Genomic DNA, 23,462 nt, shown 5'->3' on the forward strand with positions numbered 1-23,462 from the left:
AAATGTAAAATCCATGCATATTTTTTGTGAAATTGGAATTCAACCCCAAAACATATTTCTCATACCACATTAAAAACATTTTGACGACTAAAATTCATTACCATTGAAGGGCTTTTTTGATATGCTGTTGGTGACTCCGTGTCCAAGTCAATAAGCCATACTTTAACTAAAAGCATTCTTTCTGTTTCTGTTAAGCAGATAGGCTGGCATACTGTTTCTAGGGGTTAAGACCTCCTGGTATGGCAACCGTTAGCAGTTCCTTCAGTAGGGTGTCATGCTTACATTTAAGGATATGCTTGACCTGTGTGATCATTCCTTCTTGTGTTCCACTGCAGGTTGCAAAGCCCCTCAAAGCATTTCCCCATATGGACTTCTAACTACAAGTCCATATATACTTGTTAATTTGTGCATAGTATTTAGTTTTTCTCCTCTTTACAAACATGAAATCACATACTGGCCAGCAGTTTCTAAGTGTTGTTTGTTGTGTTGTTGAGTTCTTGGTCTTTAATCCACAGCACCTCCACTAACTATTGGACTTTCTTGCTTCAGTATTCTGAGAGTCAAGGGCTGAACGGGGTACTTAGTTCCTAATCTGAGGTCTGCAGCATGGGGCCCAAGGACACCAGACACACAAGATCTTATTTCAGTTGGGGTCTTGACCCTCTGACTGCCTTGTGGCCCCAAACTATTTTCCACAATATCTACTTGATCATAAAGTATTGTATATTCATAGACTACCTGCCACAAATATTCTCTTAATATGTGTTTCACTCGTGATCTTATCACATGTATTAACATCACAGGCAACAAAGGCAATTATTTGTAAGTTCCCATACAGATTGTTAAATCTTAAACATTTAAGCTTCAGTTCATGTCATGCAATGGAGACGGTCTTGTCATTTCTACAGCTCACATTCTCAGAATGCTGGCAATTTCAGAAAGCCTTCTCCCACTATACCTCTAAAACCCTGCATTGGCCATGACTTGCGTCCAATAAATTCCTGTCCTTTCTTTCTTCCGAGTGACCCTCTCCTCAACTTTCATTCTCTGCATGCCATTTCTTTCTGAGTGTAGCCTCTTATCGGTCTCACGCCTGGCTGCCGCAATCTCACTTATTGTAATTCTACAAATGGCTCACACCAAATTTCATAGTTCACAACCTTTTCTTCTTTAAAACCCTATCCCTGCAACCTAACAATACCTAACCTCTGCCAACCCATGTATCTATCTCACCAAGCATTTTTCTGAAACTGAAGTGCCCCCACTAATGATCACACCTAACTGGATTTTGTTTCTTAAGAGTACATGACTAATCTCAATCACCAAAAATACCACTGGATTAAGCACTAACCTTAGGTTCCGTAATAGCGTGCTCTTCCCCGTAAAGAGCTTCAACTCCTCATCCGGGGTAGCAAGTGCTGTATATATGCATTTACAATTAGCATGCTGATTCTTCTACATTTTTATCTGCCATTGGTTCAGTGGACCACATCTTCCTCCAGCATAGATAGCAGCCAATGTCTCAAATCACTTTCTGAAATATTTCGGCAGCATCCTGGAGAACACTCTCCTTCCCCTACTCTCACCCTCGCCACACTTATGTTCAATGTATTTGGCAATTCATTTGTGGCTCTGCTTAGATTCAATCCCTTCAACAACCACTCATCTGTAGATGGCATACACATTTGGCTCTATATTGCACTTGACGAGGACTTTGCAAGGTTTTGTAGGATAGAATTAATAGAACTTTACATTGGGCAAAGCATCTACAAAATCATAACTTTATCACCAAGATATTTGTTCGTTGTCTATCCCACCTCTCTTCAAATAAAGAGTGTGTTAGACTTAACGCCACACCACACCATCTGGGAACCAAATTGAATAAGAACTAAAGCACGAAAGCCAGGTCATGATGTTTCACAAACCTTGGCCTTAATACCCAGGTTTTGAAATAGATGAAGTTTCCAACCCCACTCAGGTTTCTGTTGCTCCTCTTCTCAAAACTTTCTCTTAAAGTCCTCCCCTCTTGCAAATCAGTCCACCAGTTGCTTTCCACTCTCAGGTCCCTAGTGCCGCCAACTCTCCATACAGAATCCCTGACTATGTTCCATTGAGAGTTACTCCTCTCTTTAGACAGGCTTCCATTGCCTCCTCACCAATTTGTTTTCAAGGACAACCCTCCCTCAGAATCTGTGTAGTCATTCAGGCACACACTCATTTATTCACACATTATCTCTCAAACACTCTAGCACTCGCCTCCAACAATGACCGCCGCACCTTTCATTTCCTGTCATTTTACTTTCTCTCATTTATTACTTCCTTTGATTTATTGTGCAGAGACAGGATATACCCACAGGAGAAAGCATAGTGCTGTCATTATGAAACTAGAAGCGTGTGCTGAATAAAGCGTTTTGAAAATAAGGCACTATAGGGGTAGGAAAGTAGGATCAGCTTCTTGTATATCGTTACTCCCACTTTTTGCTAAATGTGATACTGTTTTTGACTAGTCTGACTGGGATCATGCTAATCAGGACCCCAGTCTATCTGCTTTCTCCTTAAACTGTTATGTTATGTACCTAGGTACACTCCAGATTGGATACTGGGGTACCGTTGTCAGTCTGTAGTATATGGTACCCATGTACCCAGGGTATAGCTATCCCAGAGGCCTCCCATGGGCTGACGCATGTATTATGCCACCCATGAAAGGCCATGCAAAATGGAACCACAAGCCTGCCATTGCAGCCTGTGTAAGTTGGTGCATGCACCACTTACTTAAGATGTAGGTTTACTATATCTAAGGGTCACTGCACTTAAAACCTATAAGTCACCCCTCTAGCAGGCCTTTACAATCCTGAGGGCAGGGTGCTTGGTTCTAAGTGAGTGGGTGCCACAGCATGAGCAGGACACCCCTGCAGCCTATGGAGTCCATTCTCCCGGGTTGTCAGTGAAGCAGCATTTATGACATAAAGAGTGGCATTATGCGACTGCGTGATGACCAACTATGAAACGGCTGAAACTAACCCTATCGTGTTTGGTGTCAAACATATTGGAATCATACCCCCACAACGGTAACCTGTGTGGGAGGTATGACTCCACCCCTCAGAAGCGAGCTGCGTTGGGTCCCTGGTGTTCCTGGTACCAGCCTTCTAGTCCCGGGCAGCACAAAAGGGTTGCTGCTGACCAGAAACACATTTCTGCCCTTCTGCTGCTGAGCCAAGCTCGAGCAAGGAAAGGCAGAACAATAAACATCCTGTCGCAGGGAGGTGTGACCACCGCCCAGACAGGATTTAGTGTATTGGGGTTGGGTGGGTGTGCTTGCCAGAGATGGAAAGTCTGCATGAGGGGCACATTTGGTGTCCCTGTACATAGTCCAGTTCAAACCCATCCTGGGAGCCGTTGGCTCCTGCTTTGGCACGAAACTGGACAAAGGTCATGGGAGTAAGATCCCCACTGTCCAGACCCTCCCTTGGCAGGGTCCCCTGAATCTGTGCAACCCTCTCCTATGGGTGCAAAAGGGCTTACCTGGCTGAAGGACCCTTGATTCGACTTGGACAAGATTCTGAATCAGAAACCACTGAACTTCGACCGTCTGGACACTCTGGACTTTGTTGGACTTTGTTTGGGCCCAACTTCATCTACCTCTCAGTCTGAAGCATTGTCTGTGCCTGTGCACCATACAGGATCCATGCAGGACACGTGGAGCATCAAGGACAATCAAAGATATCTCCCTTGGAGTGAAGGAGTCACTCCCCTACTTTCGCAGGCACTGCAACACTGCTGTATGATCTGCTGACCCTGAGCTCCTATGGACGCCGAAGGCTTCAGCAATACAAGAGGTGGGTTTTTAGATCCATCAAGGTCCGAGCTGCCCTCTCAAAAAGTTTGAGGTCAGAATCCCTTATGGGGGCTGCAATACCTGAGCCCCTGTGCATCGCATACATTTGCAAGTGCATATGCTTGTTGGTGTTTCCCAAACAAGTGCGCTGGGCTCCATATAGCCCCAACCTCTGACACCCTTTCCTACCAAGAACTCTGGCCTCCTCACACGAGTGCTCCGTGGGCTGCTGTTTGGTGAAATTGCTTGAGGTCCCCTCATGACTCCTGTGCCTCTGGCCTGAGGGTCCACTTGAGGGTCAACTTTGCTTTTCTTGGGCTCCCCTGGTTGCTCCAGGCCTGACCTGACTCCTCTTGCTGTGGTGAGTCTCCTCGACCTTGCTGGTCTGAACCATATCCATCCTTGATCTCCTGGGTGGATTGCTGTTGCCAAGGCTTGTTTGTGCTCCCGCCAGACACCGAACCCTCAGTACTCGACATCCTTTGTGGAACAGAACGTATTTGGCTCCTGGTTGTCCTCAACATCTCCTGATCCCCATAGCTGCAGAGTCAAGAACTCCATCAACACACCTGAAGCCCCCAACATTGGTGGGCATTCGCCTACCGAGCCCCTGGTCACTCCTGAGTGACCCAGACTCTGTCCCCTCTTCTTTCAGGTATTCTTTGACAAGAATCCACCTTTGGATTCCAACAGACACTTCTCTTCCTTCGAGCAGCGGCTCTTCTTCAAAGTCCTCCATTGGGTTTGATGGCAGTTTCCGACGCCACTTCAGACCTATGCACCCGGCTTCCCTGGGATAGGTAACTTGGGTACCCCATTATCCACGGGTGGGGTGGCTCTCCAACCTCCTAACTTCCACGGGATTTCTTCGAAAGGGTCCTTAAACTTTAAAACTTCAACGGCGACGTTCCCATAGAATTGTAGCGAGCACGCGGTCGTGGTCTCACACTGCACCCGTCCTCCGTGGGGTCCCTACTTACTCACCTTGGGTGGTTCCTTGGTGTCCCAGCGATTCTACGTCCTCTTGACACTGTCTTGACTCGAGTCATGGTTCTTATACCGCTATTTTAGTATATGGTTTGGTCCCCCCCTGTGTATTAGTGCTATTTACTATAATTTCTGTGTTCCAGTATTGCGTGCTTTTTGATTATCTCCGTGTAGGAGATACTGTGTCATACTAGATAGTGTTATATTAATTAATACATATTTTTATACCTACTGTGTGGTTCTCCTTTCATTTAACCAATACTATAAGGTTGCATTCTGGTAAAACATGCTGCTTAGTATTCCTTCAAGACTAAGCCTGAAGCTGCTCTCCACAGCTACCATTTGGATAGCTTTCTAAGGTTATCCTTGTCCTCTTAAATCACCATAAGGGTTTTTTAGACTGGTGCAAGGTGCCCACTTTAATTAGTGGACAGCATATACCAGGCCAACTTCTCACAATAGGTATTAAGATAACTGGTAAAAAGTGATTACCAGTTGATTTTGAAAGCTTGTAATCTGATAAAGTAAGCACAGTGAAATGCTTAATTAGTTCTAAGTAGAGCAGATATAAAAATATGGAAACTGCATTAAATGGAGAAATACACAACTGGTAATCTGGGCAAAAGTAACCATTTTCGAAACAAATGTTTTTAACTTTTAGTGTACTGTGGTACCTGGCATTTCTGCTCATTTTAGCATAAGGAAAACTGAGCAATGTACTTACTGCGACAATGTGGTTACTGTGGCAATGGACAATATGCTTTCCGGCAAAATTGTAGATTGTGCTAACCTGGAAGAGTTGAAAAGTGTATTATACCTTCAAGGAGTATTTGGATACGCAAAGGTTCGGTGGCTGGAGAACACAGAAATCTAACAAGTATGGGCACTGTGGTCTGTCATAAGTGACATTGTATTATTTGGGAAGTTTGCAATTACATGTCTTAAGCATTTAAGGTAGGAGGTTAAAAATATCTTCATATATATTTTGGTTCATGTCATTTGAGATTAACAAATCTTTAAAACCAACTGGCACAAAACTTTCTACGTGACAATTATAGAAAATAGACAAAACAAAATGTTTAAAATCACAGAGGAGGGGGGCTTGGCTTGCAAACACCCAAGATGGCCGCAATAGAGTGAAGCTCCGAGCTTCTAAAGCTTAACTTTCCCCCAAACTCCGCTAAAATATCCGCATTGCCCACCTAACCTATCAACCTGGGTGCCTGCTGAGCCGCGGTGTCACCTGATCTGCCGCCGGAGAAGATCTGTTCACTCTGCCCAGGGATATTCAATCTGTGGCGAGGATGTGGTGGCTGTGATGTCACCCGGAGCCTCTCTACGCGAGTGTCGCTGCTGCAGCTGGGCCCGTGGGCGCGAGGCGACACTCTGCCATCGACACGACTGTCCCTCAACGACAGGGGATGAACTGTGGTGCCGGTGGAGTCCCCGTTACCTATTTGGCAGCGGCGCTGTCAATAAGACCTGTAATCAAATAGAAGCCACTATTAGAATTGCTATGCAGCCCTGGGGGGGGAACGGGGGGGGGGCAGAGTTCACTCGACCATCTTTCCTCCCCCCTCCGATGTAAGCCTCTGCATCATCAGACAGTTTTGGACATTTGGGGCCGTTCTCGCTCGGGTCTGCCATTGGGATGTAGTGTGGTGCCCCTCCCTCATTGGAGCTGTGTGACATCTCTGGATTCTTTTCTGGGGTGCCAACCCCTTCAGAAGACAGGATCCACAATCAGGGTGAGTCGGGCTCTTGGTGCCCATGCGGTGCCTGGCTTTATTAGTTTCTGACTGCCCAAACTCTTCTTGGTATCCACGACACGAAGGCAGGTGAAGGGACAGTCCTAGACACATGCCTGACTTCCCCTTTAAGTCTTATACAATAAGGTACAGTGGGGGCTTGTTACGTGCCTCTTGATACCTGGACCCTTTCATCTTGTGGTGGGCAGCGGCCCTCTAGTAGAAGCACCCCACCAACTCTGGCAATTGATTATTATAAGTGATAGCGGAGATGACTACATGGCCGCAAATAAGGGCTCCAGGCAATCCAGCTTGCAGAAACTCTCTAAATTCGCCCACTCCAAAGCTGACACATCGGCGTAAAAACAGGCTGAGATGGAGGCTATGCAGCCGTCGACTACCGAAAGGCCGTCTCTCATAGATGTCATGGAGGCCATTCAGGGGGTTCGCTCGGCGTTGGAACCAAAGATTGACACAGTTACAACGGAGATCACCCTCGTTTGTGCTGATCTTCGCAAAATGAATGACATGGTCAAAGAAACCAAAGATTCCTTGAAAACTCTCCAAATTTCAACAAAGTCCCTCAAAGTAATGGTGAAACGACTACTGGCCCAGTCATCGGGCTTTGAGGCTAAACTGGAGGATTATGAAGGGCGCCCACAGAGAAATAACATACACATCTTAGGGGTTCCAGAAAAGTCAGAAGGGCAAAGCATGGATTTATTTGTTGAGGAGTTGATTCAGAAACACTTACAACCCCGGTCCCTTTCCAAATATTTCTCTGTGGAACGAACACATCACATGCCGGGGACCCCCCCCCCCCCCCGAAAACAGGTACACCTCCATGGCCCCTGTTGGCAAGGATATTTAACTTTCGTGATAGGGACATAATCCTCCAAACAGCCAGGGTGACCCCACCACTTAAATTTGAAAATTCAACTATCAACTTTTTGCCGGATTTCACTCACAAAGTACAACAGAGACGCAGATCTTTCCTTGAAGTTAAGCGGGCACTTCGCAGTTACAACCTTAAGTATGCCATGTTCTTTCCGGCTAAGCTGAGGGTGCTTGCACAGGGGAAATTGTGTTTTTTCCAGTCCCCAGAGGAGACCTGGCACTGGCTTGAAATTTTGCGCTCCTCCAATGCTCGTCAGCGATCATCCCTGAGTCCGGTGCGGAGTCTGGACCGTCAACAAGAACGAACTGAAAGAAACGGGAGTGACGTTTTGTGAATTCAATTCTTCAGCATCTGAGACCCGATTTACCCGGCTGAACGATATGGGACCCTTGACAACCTATAGTCATGATGAGTATTTATTGGTCTTTTGCGTGAGGGGGTTCATTTATATATTTTGTGATGGGGCGAGGATAGCCAACCTCCCTCTTGTTTGTGGTAACTCCGGGGTCTGACGGAGCAGCCGCTGATGCTGTTCTCATCTTACATTGACCTGTAGCACTGGGGCAGGGTGGTGGTTGGACTATGTGTGCATGAACTGTTTGGTCAGACTTTGGGTTCAGACAACACTGTTCTTACGGGCTTCTCCTTGGGCTTCTTGGGGGATTAGCAGTGTAACTAATTAGGTAGTTCGGCTGAGTGCCGCTCCCTCCATAGAGTAGTCGATTGGGGTTTACAGGTGCTCTGCAAAATTTGGGGGGGTGGGCACTTCAAAGTCCACGTTGCAGGGAGGCAGGGTGGGGGTGGGATCCAGGGTTTGTTAATGGGTGTTGTTGCAGTCCTTTTATGTGTGCACAGTACAAATTTACAGATTAGGCTTCCTTCACAGCGCATTGGATTGTCCTTAATGTTGATTGCCATATTACATTGCTTTGGTATTTATTATTTTACACTGCCGCGGGGAGGAGGGCAGGGAAACATTTGTCAGTGTTGCCTCTTGGGGATCTGTCATTTATCAGTGTTCTTTATTACAGGGTAAATGAGTATCGAATAAAGCACTGCCCCGCAGATGGTGTGCCTTTAAATGCTTTCCTGGAATGTGAATGGCCTGGGTTATCGCATCAAGCGAGGAATTGTGCTGCAATAGTTGAAACGGCAGGCCCCTGATCTGGTTCTGCTGCAGGAAACCCATATCCAGGGTACCTCCTACTGTGCTCGTAATAGATGGGGATATAAATTGGTGGCACATGCTGGTTTTACGAGGGGGTTCAGAGGAGTGGGGATTCTGGTACGCAACTCTCTTCCATTTCAAATGCAAAAAGTCACCCGGTATCCACTGGGCAGGTTCGTTATGGTTTTGGGACGATGGGAGGGGAGACCCATTAATGTCACATCCCTTTATGTGCCCCCTTGACTTTAGTCTACCACATTTGCTGACCTGGGACCTCACATGTTAAACTTACCTGACGGTGATGTACAGGTGGGGGGTGACTGTAATGCTGCTCTTGATAGGGAACTAGATCGTCTGCCGCCTAAGAAGGCAGAGACAGTGGGGAAATGATTGGCTCACTTTTTATAGGCAGTAGGCTTGATAGATGTGTGGCGGATATGTAATCCCACCTCCCGGCAATACACCTTTCATTCTGGGGTACATGGGAGTCTGTCCCGTATCGATTATTTCTTCTGTAAAGCTTCTCAGCTTCCTATGTTTGATGGGACTTCCTTCCTTCCCAGAGGAATCTTCGATCACTCCCCGATCGCGACATGTTGGTGGTGTTGCCCCTCCCACCAGGCATGAAATGGTACTTAATCCTTGGTATCTTAAAGTCCCGGCATTAGGGAACAGTCGATGACAGCCAGCAACAATTATTTTGCAGGAAATGATGGGTCGGTGACATCGGATATAACGCTCTGGGAGGCCTACAAGGTAGTAATCCGAGGCAGTGGAGTAGCAGCAGTTGCTGGCCATAAAAAAGATTAGCGTAAACAACTAGAGGCTCTAGAAAAAGAGGTGACCACGCTAGAAGACGAGTTGTTAGCCTCTCATACGCTGTCCATGGCGCATAAATTATCCATAAAGCAAAAAGAATACAGGGATGTTGCTGAGGAAGCCACTAGTACTCAATATCGAGCCACCCGCATCGTATTTACAACGTAGGACATAAGGCCAGCAAACTGCTGACGCGGTTGGATAGAAGAGAGTTGGCTAATAGGTGGGTGGCCCAGATTGTTGGGCAAGGTGGAAGTATGGTGCAGGAGAGGGCCGGGATAGCGGGAGTCGTCGCCAGTTATTTCAAACAGGTATACACTTCCAGGCAATTGTCTACTCAGGCCGAAGCGGCAGAACTGCTGTCCACCTTGCCGCTACCTACTCTGGATGCCCCTGACATTGAGAGCCTTGACACACCTCTAACAGCCGAAGAGATATCTAAGGCTATTAGCTCTTTGCAGTCTGGCAAGGCCATGGGCCCCAGTGGCCTTCCTATTGAATTGTATAAATCAAACGCTACTACTATTGCCCCATTCTTAGTAAGAATGTATGATGAGAGTGAGACGCAGGGTGCCTCACCAGAAACGCAGCGATTAGCCAATATTGTAGTAATCCACAAAAAGGGCAAACCCCCCCCCCCTAGAAATGCAGCTCCTATAGACCTATCTCTCTACTGGACCCTGAAATTAAGATCCTGGCTAAGGTAGTAGCACACCGTCTCTCCCCGTGCCTTCTTAAATTAATACATCCTGATCAATCTGGCTTTAGGCCCTCTAGGAACACTGCATTAAATCTCCGTCAATTATATGGTGTATTGGGCAGGGCCACCACTATACAAGAGGTGTCCATTATAATGTCTCTTGACGCTAAAATGGCCTTTGATATGATTGAATGGTCATTCCTTTTTGCCGCACTTGAGCGATATGGATTTGGTAACCAATTCTTGTATTGGATACACTTTCTTTACTCTGACCCCCTGGCTCGGATTTCGGTGAATGTAGCTTGTTCAGCATCCTTTGTTCTAGGAAGGGGTACGAGACAGGGCTGCCCTCTTTCGCCCCTGCTCTTTGCTCTGGCCGTGGAACCTCTGGCGATTTGGATAAGGGGAGACCCACTTGTTAGGGGCCTTAATTGTTCACTGGACTGGTCAGACAAGATCTCCCTTTGTACCGATGATATCCTGCTGTATTTAGCCAGACCTACCTTTTCACTTAGACGGGTGCTCCACATCTTTGCATTATTCCAGAAATATTCCGGATACACTATTAACTGGGATAAATCTTTGATCTATGTGTTGAGCGGGGATCCTCCGGATTTACCGGCGGGAACTGGGGCCCAAATAGTCATAGACAGCTTTCAAAATATAGGAATATATATTACACTGGATTCCTCCTTTTATGAATGTAACTTACTGCCCCTCTTGCACGGCCTCAAAGCAGATATACGCCACTGGAAAACATTACCCCTCATGCTGTTAAGCAGAGCAGCCCTCTACAAGATGATGGCTCTCCCACTTTTTTTGTATGCCCTGCAAAATACGCCATATTCTGTCCCGCTGCAATATTTCCAGTTAATCGACTCAGAGGTTAGGGCACTGCTCTGGAACCAGGGTACCCCCTGTATTGCCCACACAAAATTTACAAAGAGTTGGTGTGATGGGTTTACTGCTCTGCCCAACATCAGACCTTATTATTGGGCTTCACAACTAGTTGTCCTAAATCGCTGGGTCCACCGTCCCATTTCGGACCCTGCTTACAGAATGGACAGGCACAATATGCTCCCTGGCACCTATCTCTGGTCTCCCAATGGGGGAACACGTTATTCACCCAGATGCACTCCTACGTCCTCCACGATAGATCTCTCGCACAAAGTAACGCACTCTCTGGGGTGGAAAGACAAAATAAGGCAAGTCACTCCATTGTTGGAAACGGATCATTTGGGCATGCTATCGAAGCAGCCCGGGTTTGAGAAATCGGAACTGATTGGCCTCTCGACAGTCGGAGACATGTGGATGGGGGTAGAGTGATTCCTTTTAGTGATCTGCAAAGGAACTACCAATTACATGAACGAGAAACCTTCCACTTCCTCCAGGCCAGAAACGCGTTATATAAAGCTATTCCCAAGGGTTCGGAAGTACCGGTTTCCTCGTCTCTGGAGAATAGGTTGTTGGAAGATTATCTTCCAGAGGGAGCCATCTCCTTGACCTACCGTAAAATCCTCACTCATACTCCAGACACGCAGGAGAAAACGCGTACAAAGTGGGCTGACGACTTTGGGGACTTGGACGATGACGACTGGAGAGAGGAATTGGCCTCTCCCTGCGAAGTAGCGATCTGATCTCGATTCAGACTCATACAACTCAAATTACTGCACAGGACGTGTTATACCAGCACAATTCTGGTCAAAATGGGAGTGCTGGAGTCCCCTGGTTGTCCCCGTGGGTGTGGCCAGGAGGGTACTTACATCCATCAATGGTGACATTGCCCTGTCCTCCAAGAGCACTGGGAAAAGGTTTTTGCTGTTATGTCTCACATCTGAGATCCACCAATAAATGGTTCCCCCCGGCTATGTCACCTAAATATCTGGGAGACCACAGATCTGTCAAGGACTGAGAGGATATGGGTTGCCTAAAGCTACATGGTGGCAAAGCGCAATATAGCTAGAACATGGAGGGGAGAAGCTCAGTTACGTTACAAGGATTGGGAGTCGGATATGGATTGGTGCATACAGGTGGAGAGGGTGGTTTATGAAAGTAGGAGTTGCCCACAAAAGTGGTCTAAAATCTGGGACCCCTCGAATGAAAGCAGGGGTCTGTTGTGTACTCCTGTTGTCCTCCCTTCCTCCCTTGTGGTGGACGATAAAGATATTTAACTGCCCTAAATATGGAACGATGTTACTTGCCTTTTGTAAGGTTACCCAACACCTTTTCATGTATCTGGACTATATATTATGATTGAAGGAAGTCTTGATCAATGCAATGTATTGCACCTTTTTGTTGTCTTTGTTTTTTCTTTTTTTTATCTTTGAATAAAAAGATTTTCAACAAAAAAAAATCACAGAGGAAAAATAATCAAAAAGAGACACTAGTATAGAAGAACGAAAAGAAAACAGGCGTTTCATCATCTGTAGGCACACTGTTTAAAAACAGTGCATCGCCCCAAAGTGCGTTCAACTCTATAATATGTAGGGAAACACAATATGGTCCCGGCAAGCACTATGTAGCTAATATTCTAGGGAGAATAGCCGGTGTGTGTAATTAACTGTGAATGAAAACACATTTCACTGTAAATATTGAGCTGAATCATTGTTAAAAGGTTTACTCGGATCACCTTACTGGGCAATGAGGGAGCAGCATTGTAGGAAGTGTGTTGCCCTTGAGAGTGACATTCTTAGGATGTTAAAGCTTTTGACTGTGTAAGACCTTCCTGTTTTTAAGTGTATGTGTGACAGGCCTACTTCTAAGCCTAAAAATGATGCCACTAATATTAAGGTCTCTTTTGCACAGAGCTATCTGAGGCTCACGATAAAATCTATGACTTTGAATGTATTGAACAAGTAGTCTTGTTTTCCTTGACAATGCATTTGTGCTATTTTCAATTTCTTTCTTAATTTGCATTTAAACAGTGGGAATATACATCCTCCAATTTAGTTTTTCACACAAAACTTTTCCAATGCTGCTTTAAAGTTCTCCTTAAAATCACCATCTCTAATCGATGTGAAAATGAGTGTGTGTAAATTAACCAGTCCATTTATCCTGACCTAATTATGCATTCTTACTTCTTGCAGTCCTGCCGCGACAGCAGTGATATCGTTGGCGTTTGGACGGTACATGTTAGAGCCATTTTTTGTTGACTGTGAAATCCCAGAACTATCAATCAAGCTTGTGACGGCTGTGGGCATCAGTAAGTATTACCCGAAAAGAAAGATTTAATGTGAAAAATTGGGTTGCTGGTTGAGGGGGGGGGTGAAACCCTACCCAAGCAGCAGCCATAACCCTTGTCCGGGTGAACCACAATAAGTCACTAAATTAACCTGTGCTCAATCCTCTAGTAGCTTGGCACAAAAGCAGTCTGACTTAACTTAGAGGCAATGTGTAAATAATTTATGGAGCACACAACAGAAATAAAGTGAAAACACAACCCCCAAAAAATTCCACACCAATTTAGAAAAATAGAATAAATTAAAAAAATTATTTGACAACAAAACGGCAAACATCTAATCAGTAGGGCCTGATTTGTACATTTTTAAAGTTTAAAGTGAAAAAAATGTCTGAGATGGTAAAGTGCAATGGAGCAAGGCAGCTGGAGGTGTGCAAGGAGGAGGCACAGTAGTCGGGGAGCCACTAGGTGAAGTTGAGGTGAGGATTCCTTTGTTTCAGACTTGGTCTCTTTTTTTAAATTCTAAAATCTCCAAGAGGATGAACCTAAAGGCGGTAGCCGATGAGGGATCCATGAGGCTGGATACCCCTTCTACTAGGGACCGCTTAACAGGTTTTGCTGCTGTGTAGAACGCAGTGGGAGCTGCCACAAAGTCATGCCAACCGGTGATGCACTGTGGACTGATAAACAAGCAGGTGGGTCTGGTATCCTCTTAGTTCTCAGAGTATTTTTCATCAAAAAATTTCTAAATCCCAAATTTTGGATTTGGGCTATCTGAGCATCTTTAACGCCACTTCCAAGGGTCCAGAACTAGAGGGGCACCACTTGGAGGTTCAGGACTCACTCAGGCTGAGTCCAGGTGCGGGTTCAAGATGGTTGAGGACATTTCCATCCCTGATCAGAAGGCCAGTCAACTAGGCTGTGGAGTCACTCTGGAAGTCATGGGTTCAAGGAGAAGTGCAGGGCTCATAAAGGAATGGGTCTTCCAATCCACCACAATTGTGGTTCTCCCACTTCATGCAGATGTGGGAAAAGTGTGGGGCTTCCATGGATAGTGCATCAGCTGGCTAAGTTGATGGAAAGGTTTGACCTTCAGGTCCGCCTGCCATTAGACAAATCCCTGGGGGCCCAGGGCAGGCCTCAGGCAGAGGAACAGCCCTTTTTGGTTCAGCACAACAGTCTTCTGAAGTACACTGAAGTCTACAGCAACAGGCAATCCTCTGAGAGTCCTTTTACAAGTCCAGAAAGTAGACTGACGAGTGGGTCTGAGGGCCTTTTTTTTGCCTGGTGCCCCCTTTGAATTAGGAGAAGCTTCTGGAGGTTTCCCCTTTCAGAAGTGTTTTGAATTTCCTGCTTCCCTGCCCTTGTCCCAGTCTGTCTGCATGCAAAAAAGGCTAGCATGAAGGTATTTGTGTGAGGGCAGGGCACAGTCCCTGGAAGTGGAACTGTGAACAGCTCCATCCCTTCATCCTGCCTGAGATCACGCATCCAGGCACAGCTAGTCCCTCTATTGTGCGGCTGTCTAGGAGGAATATATAGAAGCCAAGAACACCAAGTGTTGGGACTCAGGAAAAGGCCACAGACACCAAATTGGTTTTCCTCCCATTTTCATTCTAATGTGGATTTTGTCAAGTGGTGTTTCATAACCACTTTCAGTCATTCTTGTATTCTTTTGTTAGCTCATGGTGTTGGTACAACCTTGGTAGCCTCGCCCTTTGGTGTTTACCTCTTCTCTCCACCATTGTGAAGAGGGTGTGTAGTTTTGTGCGTTTTATGTTCTTCCTTTCTTCGGCTCTCTGTTTTATCTTCTTCATCTCTTCCGTTAAAGAGGGAAGGTGTGTTGCATCCTGCTCTTCCTCCTTCCTTGTCCTTTTTTAGTGTCTTGTACTCTGCTGCTCAGCCAGTCTCTGTGAGGTCATCCACTGTTCTATTTGTGTATGTTTAAGTGTTCTGTCAGTTATTCCTGAGGCTCAGCAGCAGGGTGGCTGCTCCTGGTGGGGCCTTTTACTGGAACTTACCATCTATATTATATGCTGTACCTGTCCACCTTGTAACTTCATTTAATCAATAAATCTACCCCTTGGACACAGCAACTAAGGAGTCATCTTTATTTTACTGGATTTTACACAAATGGTTAGGAAATAAAAATGTCAACTTTCTAAAAGTAGCATTTTTAGAATTGTGACTTAAAATCACACTTTATAATTGAACAGGATCGTGAATTACAATTCCTGAGATACAGAAAATGACTTCCCTACCTGCTCCCAATCAAAAGTTATCACTTACTACATGTACTAGGGTTACCCATTGTTATTCTATGATAGAAGTAGGCCTCAAAGTAGTGAAACAGATAATTATGACTTTTTCACTACTAAGACATGTAAAATGTAAAAATGTATATGTAAATGTTCATTTTTTAAATTCCAATGCACCCTATCCTATCGGCTGTCTAGGGCCTACTATAGGAGAGACCTATATGTAATCAAAAGCGAGACTAAGATAAGGTAAAGGGGTTATTTTTCCAAGTCAAATTAGCAGTTTAATACTGCCAACAGTCTGCAACGGCAGGCCTGGGACATGTTTTAAGGGACTACATAAGTGGGTGGCCCAATAAGTGCCTCAGGGACAGTAGTAGCCTTTAATTTACCAGCCTTGAGTATATGGTTCACCACTTTACTACGTACTTCCAAGTAATTTAAATATGCCAATCAGATGTAAGCCAACTTTACCATGTCTTTGGGAGTGAGAACAAGCACTTTAGCGCTAACTAGCAGTAGTAAAATGCACAAGTCCTAAGGCAAAAGCAAAAATCTGAAAAATAGGGGTTGCGGAGGCTAAACGTTTGGGGGACGACCTCTCTAAGACTAACAGGTCTAACATGAGTCATTTCAAAACATTTAAAAACAATGTTTTCATGCATGAAAAAACAATTTTTGAATGTCACCTGAAGACTCTATCATCCCTATTGGTGAGATCTATGCTTTTGAGCTCACAAATGGAAATGGTTACTAGAAGATTTTGTTGTTTTTTTATATAATCTTATGCATGAGTTTTCCTAGCAGAATGGATGTATCATATGAAACAGTCCATGACTTTTCAGTAAGTTTGCAGAGGTTGTTCATCTACTGTACAGCAAGCACACATGCATTGTAATTTATGACTTATCAATGATTACCAACTTTTTTTCTTTACCACTCAATCCAGTGGCCAACGTATGGAACTAGTGTTCTTCTTCTTTGTTACTTAAATCTCAGTCTTAGAGCACATGTACAATCTAGGGAGGGTAGCATTATCTTACATTTCCAATTTATTACACTGAGATAGATCAGGCTCTGACCTAGAATCAGAAGTCTATGCATACGAGTTGATGCATTTGAACTAAAGGAATACATTCTGCATAGAAGTATGATATAACCTTGAGATGATGTACAAGCTCTAGTTACAGCAGAAGAATAATCATCAATTTTGAGTATTTTCTGAAGGTTTGAACTGACAGTTTGCCATTCTGGTTGTGTATCTATTTGAAAGTAAGAGAATGAAGTAAAATGTTTTGCATGGGTAATGGATAGCATACCCAATGTCCCATTTTCTAATGGGTTGTTAATTATAATCAATTTATGGTATAAAAGTTCAAATAATTGTTCATCCCAGTGTTTCAGAAGTATGGCCATCACTACCGAGAGTTCACATAATGACACACAGGTTATTCTTACTGTGTAACTCTTGTACAACTTTTCTTTCTGTAGACATGTTGAGTTGTGGCATGTGTTTAGTTGTCTAGCTTTTTCTACATTGTAAAATGAGGAATTTTTGGAATAGTTAAGTATTGTAATGTTGAAAATGTGCATGGTGTTAATTTTTTTAAATAAAGTTGTGAGGGATATCTTACTGTGAACGTTCATTTGTAACTCCAGTACCAAATAGGGAACTGAGAGAGGAAGCTTAGGGAGTTATTTAGTGTCTGATGGACTGTGAAACCAGCCATAAATCAGTGGGGCTTCCAATCTGTCACAATTGTGGTTCTCTCACTTTGTGGAAATGTTGGCCAAGTGTAGGGCTTCCACTGGCAGCACATCAGCTGACTCAGTTGATGGAAAGGTTTGACATTCAGGCCTGCCTACCATTGGGCTGCAAAGCATGAAATTCCTCAATGCCCTGCTGTTAATGGAGAAAACCCTCTGCACGTCAGGCCACTGATTTTGTGTTTGCAAAACAAACAGGAATTTTAAGTGGGACTAAACTAATGTACCTCTGAGCTTGCAGTGGAGCAGCTAGTGTGAAGGCTCCACCATAGGCTTAGAGACACCTGATAGGCAGGCGGGGATCTGTAAATCTGGTGGGTGGTCCTTCATCAAAGCGTCAGAGGCCATGACCTAAACTGAATAGGTCAGCTGGCAAGCCACCCTCCATGGTCTAAATTACTCTCTTACTCTCTAGTTTGAATATAGTATAATGCTACATTCATAGTTGTAGACCTGATCTAAATAATATTTAGTGTGAACCTAAGTGTACTGAGGTGTGCAAAAAGAACTCTTCTGCTTTGAATTTGCATACAGTCAAAATTAAGTCAGTGCAAAGCTTACTTGTAATGGAGAAAGTCCTCCAAGCAGTGACTTTTTACTATGATAAGTTGGTGATAGGAGCAGGAAAAGGAAGTTGTTGGACTTGGCCCTTTTTGCAGGGTCATACCAGAACTTTTTGCCTTCCTCCTGGTATTTTTTCTGACCAGGTGTTGGTGGTTTTAGGACTCTGGGCACCTTATCACTGCTGTCCTGTGTAAGGTGCATGTGCTCTCCATGGTAAACTTGGTAAGATTGGTCTACACATGTTTGGCATATTTAATTTGCCTATCCGTCCCTTGTAAAGTGGTATCTCATATACCCAGGGCCATTAGATTAAATGCTACTGGTGGGCTTGCAGCGCTGCTTGCGTCACCCACCAAAGTAGCCTTTCAAACCAGTCTCAGGCCTCTGCATTTGCAGGGCCTGAGCGCGCAGTTTACTGCCACTGTGACATGGCACATAAAGTGGGTGCCACGTCTCTGACTCCCCTTTTACTACATATCAGTTACTCCTTAGGTAGGCCTTAGCTAGCCCTATGGACAGGGTGCGGTGTAGGTCAAAAGTAGGACATGTGCCTTAACTGTGTGGCATGTCCTAGTAGTGACAAACAGCCATTTTGGTTTCTCACTACTGGGAGGCTGCTCTCTCATTGGAATGCATTGGGGATTCCCGTATGTGTTTCAGTGGTAATTCCTGACATGAGAGGAGTAGCGTGATCAAGTTTGGTACGTTTGGAATAGGGGTAATAAATGCTGCGCAGTGGTGTTCGCAGATTTATTATCACTATTTTAGAAATGCCACTTTTAGAAGTGGACATTTCTTTGTGCTATGTGTTTTTGTGCCTGCCTGATGTGTATTGCATGTCTGGCTCTGGATGACAGGTGCTAGGGAGGTGCAGTGGCTCCAGAGGGTCTGGGTGAGTCAGCGCTAGGCTGAATAGGCCGATCTGCATTTGGAGTAGTGGGAGGAGTAGCACCTCGGCCTGAATAGGACAGTGCCTGCCTTACACAATGCTGGCTCAGCCCCCCTGTGGTGTGTCCGGGGCCAGAGCCTACACTGACAAAGGAGGTGGTTGTGCACTGTATAGATATTCTGAGGTGCTCCCTGGAACTGGTTTGGACTGGACTGAGGCCAGTGCCAGGGGAGAAACAAAGACACTGACTGATATAAATATTGGGGCTCTGAGCCCATGAGGTGGTGCTGTCGTGCTTACTTGAAGAGAGGACTGCTGGGCCCCAGGAGGAACCGCCACAAAGGACTTCCCCTCTGCTGGAGGACCCCTGTGAGCCGGCCTGCCTGGGCACAGCTCTGCCCTGTGTGACTTTGGACCGGGGGAGAGGACTGCTCCTGGGATTAAGACCCCCTTTGTGCTGGCCTGCCTGTGCCTGGTGGTGGGTAGCCTCAAGAGTCCCCCAGGGCTGAGTGGTTTAACCCGGGGGGGTTAAGAGCAGAGCGGCGAGCGCTCCGAGACTCCTGTGCCCTGTGAGTCCGAGCCCCTCATGAGGACTCCTGCCAGAGTACTGCTGTTACGATGGCAGAGAGAGCAATTGCACTTTGGCAAGAGCACCTGGTCACCTCCCACTGTAGCTGTGTGGAGGAGTCGGCTCCCACTGCAGTGGAGCGCCTCAAGTAACTTTTTTTTTGGTGCCCGAGATATTGTGCCACTGCTGGACGCCAGGCGGCTGTTGCTTTGTTGTGGGTGGGCCCGGCAGAGGGAGGGGGCCATGACGTGGACCACGACACAGAAGGCAGGAAGCCAGGCAGAAGCGAAGCCTGGTTGTGGGCAGGGCCGCCTTTCAGAAGTGAAGCCGCCAGAGACTTCGCTCCGTGTCCTGCAAGGCGCTATGTTAGTTGACCCCTGTGGGAAGAATCGAGTCGACCGAGACCTCGCTCTATGTGCGGCCGGCCATCCTTTTCTGTTGGTGTTAATTAAGGTAGAAGGGTGAGTGTGGAACCCCTCATCTCCCTCGGCTAGTCAGTAGCTGCTCATGGGACCGGTGGCAGTTGCTTTGGGGCAATGGCGTTTCCTCCCCTACCTTAGGGGAACATTGCCGATTCTATGGGTGACCAGACGGATAGAAAGACTCTATGTAGGTCCAGGTCCAGCTGAGTCTGCTCACAGCACCTGAGAGATTATCCAGGACAGGAGACAGAGTGGGTTGCACCCTCCTCCTTTGCTCATGGCATTGTGTCCCTGAACGGGGTGAGACCTCGATGGAGGCCCCCGGGGACGAGAGGTGCCATCTTTTAGGAGATCAGAGGGCACGTGGACCAAGAGCCTATACCTAGGACGCCGGGTACCTTAAAAGAGAGCGCAGGTGACGTGCTTATTATGGTGTGCTTGTAGTGATGTGTACATTGCTGCAAGTGTGATACTAGGGTGCACTGTTGCTGGTGAGGTTTAGGTCTAAGGTGGGCCTGATGTAATTATGATGTTCACGACTAATGCATTCATGCTAAGTGCAATGTTACCAGTAGTTTCTGGTGTCTTCACTAATGGTGAATTATGATGGTTCTGACATTGGTCCGATTGGCCCTCTGATGTGTATAATCCCTGTAAAGTCATACCAAGTGTCAGGTGGCACAGTGTTTATAAGTGATTATGTTCGAGTATATATAGAGTAATACAAGGCTATTTTTGATATAACCTTGTGTGGAGTTTCTTTTGTGGTGTGCCTAGTGTGTCACTGCTGTGTGTGTATGCTGCGCACACGCTTTACACATTGCCTCTGGGATAAGCCTGACTGCTCTACCAAGCTACCAAGGGGATGAGTAGGGGTTAACTTCAGCGTGTAACTCCCTTTCCCTGACTAGAGTGGTGGTTCCTGCCTGGCTCAGGTGCATGCCCTAGCCAACCAGAAATCCAATTTCTAACAGAAGTACTTTTGGTTTGAACGCAAAGTGCAGTGAATATAAAAATGTGGGTGCTGCCAAATATTTTCATGCACTTTCCCCTCCCAGGAAAGTTCCATAAGGTACTTCTATTAAAGGTAAGAGGCAGTGCTTTCATACAGGTGAAAAAGGACTGATGCACCAACATATTCCTTTGGGGTGGGTGACAAGGTGTTTGCATGCTAGAACAAATACTTTTCCTGCGGAGTAAGCCACATACAAATCAAACAACTTTCCAAGCACTTACTTGTCACAACCTATTCTCGGTAGCTCCAGTGGAGAAGAATTAATATAGGTTCAATAACCTCTTCATGTGTAGAATAACTTCATTTTAGTTTTAAATGACAAACGCAACAATATTGTAAATTTCCGTTGGTTTTATGTTAAGCCTGAGCATTAGCGGCCCGTCGAGGGAGTTCCGTGGGGCAGTGAGGCGGGCGGGGGAGGGGTAGGGTGGGAGGTAGTAAACACCGGAATATGGATGAACGGATTTTGCAATGCAGCGCAGGCAACAAAATATGTTTTATTTATTTAATTGTTTCTTTACCTCCGTTCATCCATATTCCCGTGTTTACTACCCCCCCCCCCTGCCCCTTTCCCGCCCCGCCTCACCGCCCTACGGAACTCCCTCCACGGGCCGCTACTGAGCCTCAGCATAAACGCAATCAATGACTCGCCGCACACATTTCACTTCCAGTTATCTAGAAACCACAAGCTCCAGTAATATGTCAATAAGTGAGTAAAGATTGACACAGAAAGTGGAATTTCAGTAAACTGAAAGTATAAAATCAAAGTTAAAGACCCCCCTTCAAGTTACTGACACATCGTGAAATTCTACACATTAGCAATTAAAACAAGCATTGGCATAGCCAATAAGTCTCGCCTTTGGGACCTTGTAAGTGTTTATCCATGCAGCACATTATCCTCTTAATAATCCAGTCATTATCACAATTTATTTTTCTTTCGGCTTCTAAATGTTGCCATCTGGTAGAAGTAAACTATAGATTGTAAATAGCAGTCAGCAATAATAATAATCTGTTCTTTATTGCATCCCTATAAACACACTTATGTTTATGGAGCCTTGCACTAGGTTTTAAATACGTCACATCTCAGCCTCCTTCAGTATTGAGCTTTGCATGAACAAACAATGCAGAAGGTGGGTTGATGCTGACGACTGCACGTGCACCCTCTTGTCCACAGAGCTCCTTTTGGTTGGCATCGCCATTGACGTCAGCTAAATAGCTGAAACTGGAGGCGTGTAGATGGATGAAAGCTGCAAGGAGGCGCTCCCGTTCTAAAATCGAAACCAACTGTAACCAGTATCGAATGTATCCTAAAACAATTAATCCAAACTGCCTACCTACTGCGGTAATCATGTTCACAATAAGATTCACCTGGGTGTTAGACATGTTAACTATACTGTGTGCCCTTAGCCGATGTACAATGAACTCAGTAAATTCAAACTCAGTGTAAATAATCAATACAATGTTAATAATTCACTGCTGAAAACCATTCCATGTTCGTGTGGTACTACGAACCTGATAAGGCATGATAGAAAAATGCTACAGCTCAGAAATGCTAAATGTAAACTCTCCTTACTTGGCACTCAAGTGAAAATGTGCAAACTCTGTTGCATCTCAGTGAATGGTTTACATAACAGAAACCAAACAAAAATATGAGAAATATGAAAAATATCATGCACGATACCCACTGAGAGTATTTTCTGTGTCTTGGTGACTAACACCACGACTTTAAAAAACACACAGGGCGAATCGCTGGTTTCTCTTGACTACTTATAAGGTTGCCAAACTCTACACCAAACATCGGGCATGTAATCATAGGGTGAATCGTTGTTTACACTGACTGCTATAGGGCTACCAGACTGTACACAAAGCATCGGGCATGTAATCATAGGGTGAATCGTTGTTTACACTGACTGCCATAAGGCTACCAGAGTGTACACAAAGGAAAGGGCATGTAATCATAGGGTGAATCGTTGTTTACACTGACTGCCATAAGGCTACCAGACTGTACACAAAGCATCGGGCATGTAATCATAGGGTGAATCATTGGTTTACACTGACTGCCATAAGGCTACCAGACTGTACACAAAGCATTGGGCATGTAATCATAGGGTGAATCGTTGTTTACACTGACTGCCATAAGGCTACCAGACTGTACACAAAGCATCGGGCATGTAATCATAGGGTGAATCATTGGTTTACACTGACTGCCATAAGGCTACCAGACTGTACACAAAGCATTGGGCATGTAATCATAGGGTGAATCGTTGTTTACACTGACTGCCATAAGGCTACCAGACTGTACACAAAGCATCGGGCATGTAATCATAGGGTGAATCGTTGTTTACACTGACTGCCATAAGGCTACCAGACTGTACACAAAGCATTGGGCATGTAATCATAGGGTGAATCGTTGTTTACACTGACTGCCATAGGGCTACCAGAGTGTACACAAAGGAAAGGGCATGTAATGATAGGGTGAATCGTTGTTTACACTGACTGCCATAAGGCTACCAGACTGTACACAAAGCATCGGGCATGTCATTGATGGTTAAAACACTCAGGGGCTTTATGTACTCTCAGCTTGCTTAGCCGTTGGATGCTGCAGCCTGCCAGGGGAGGCGCAGTCCAGCAGTACATGGGTCACTCTGA

General features: G+C 45.4%; 1 protein-coding gene across 1 annotated transcript in view; it reads left to right on the forward strand.

The window, feature by feature from the left end:
• LOC146862282 (cystine/glutamate transporter-like) overlaps positions 1-23,462 on the forward strand; it is a 682,155-nt gene that overhangs the window by 175,597 nt on the left and 483,096 nt on the right. Inside the window, exon 3 of the mRNA XM_085641482.1 lies at positions 13,242-13,357. Within this exon, the coding sequence (XP_085497608.1) occupies positions 13,242-13,357 (116 nt within the window). The remainder of the gene's footprint in view (positions 1-13,241; positions 13,358-23,462) is intronic.

This window comes from Triturus cristatus, chromosome 2_2 (assembly GCF_964204655.1).
Source record: "Triturus cristatus chromosome 2_2, aTriCri1.1, whole genome shotgun sequence".
In the NCBI taxonomy this organism is placed as follows: domain Eukaryota; kingdom Metazoa; phylum Chordata; class Amphibia; order Caudata; family Salamandridae; genus Triturus; species Triturus cristatus.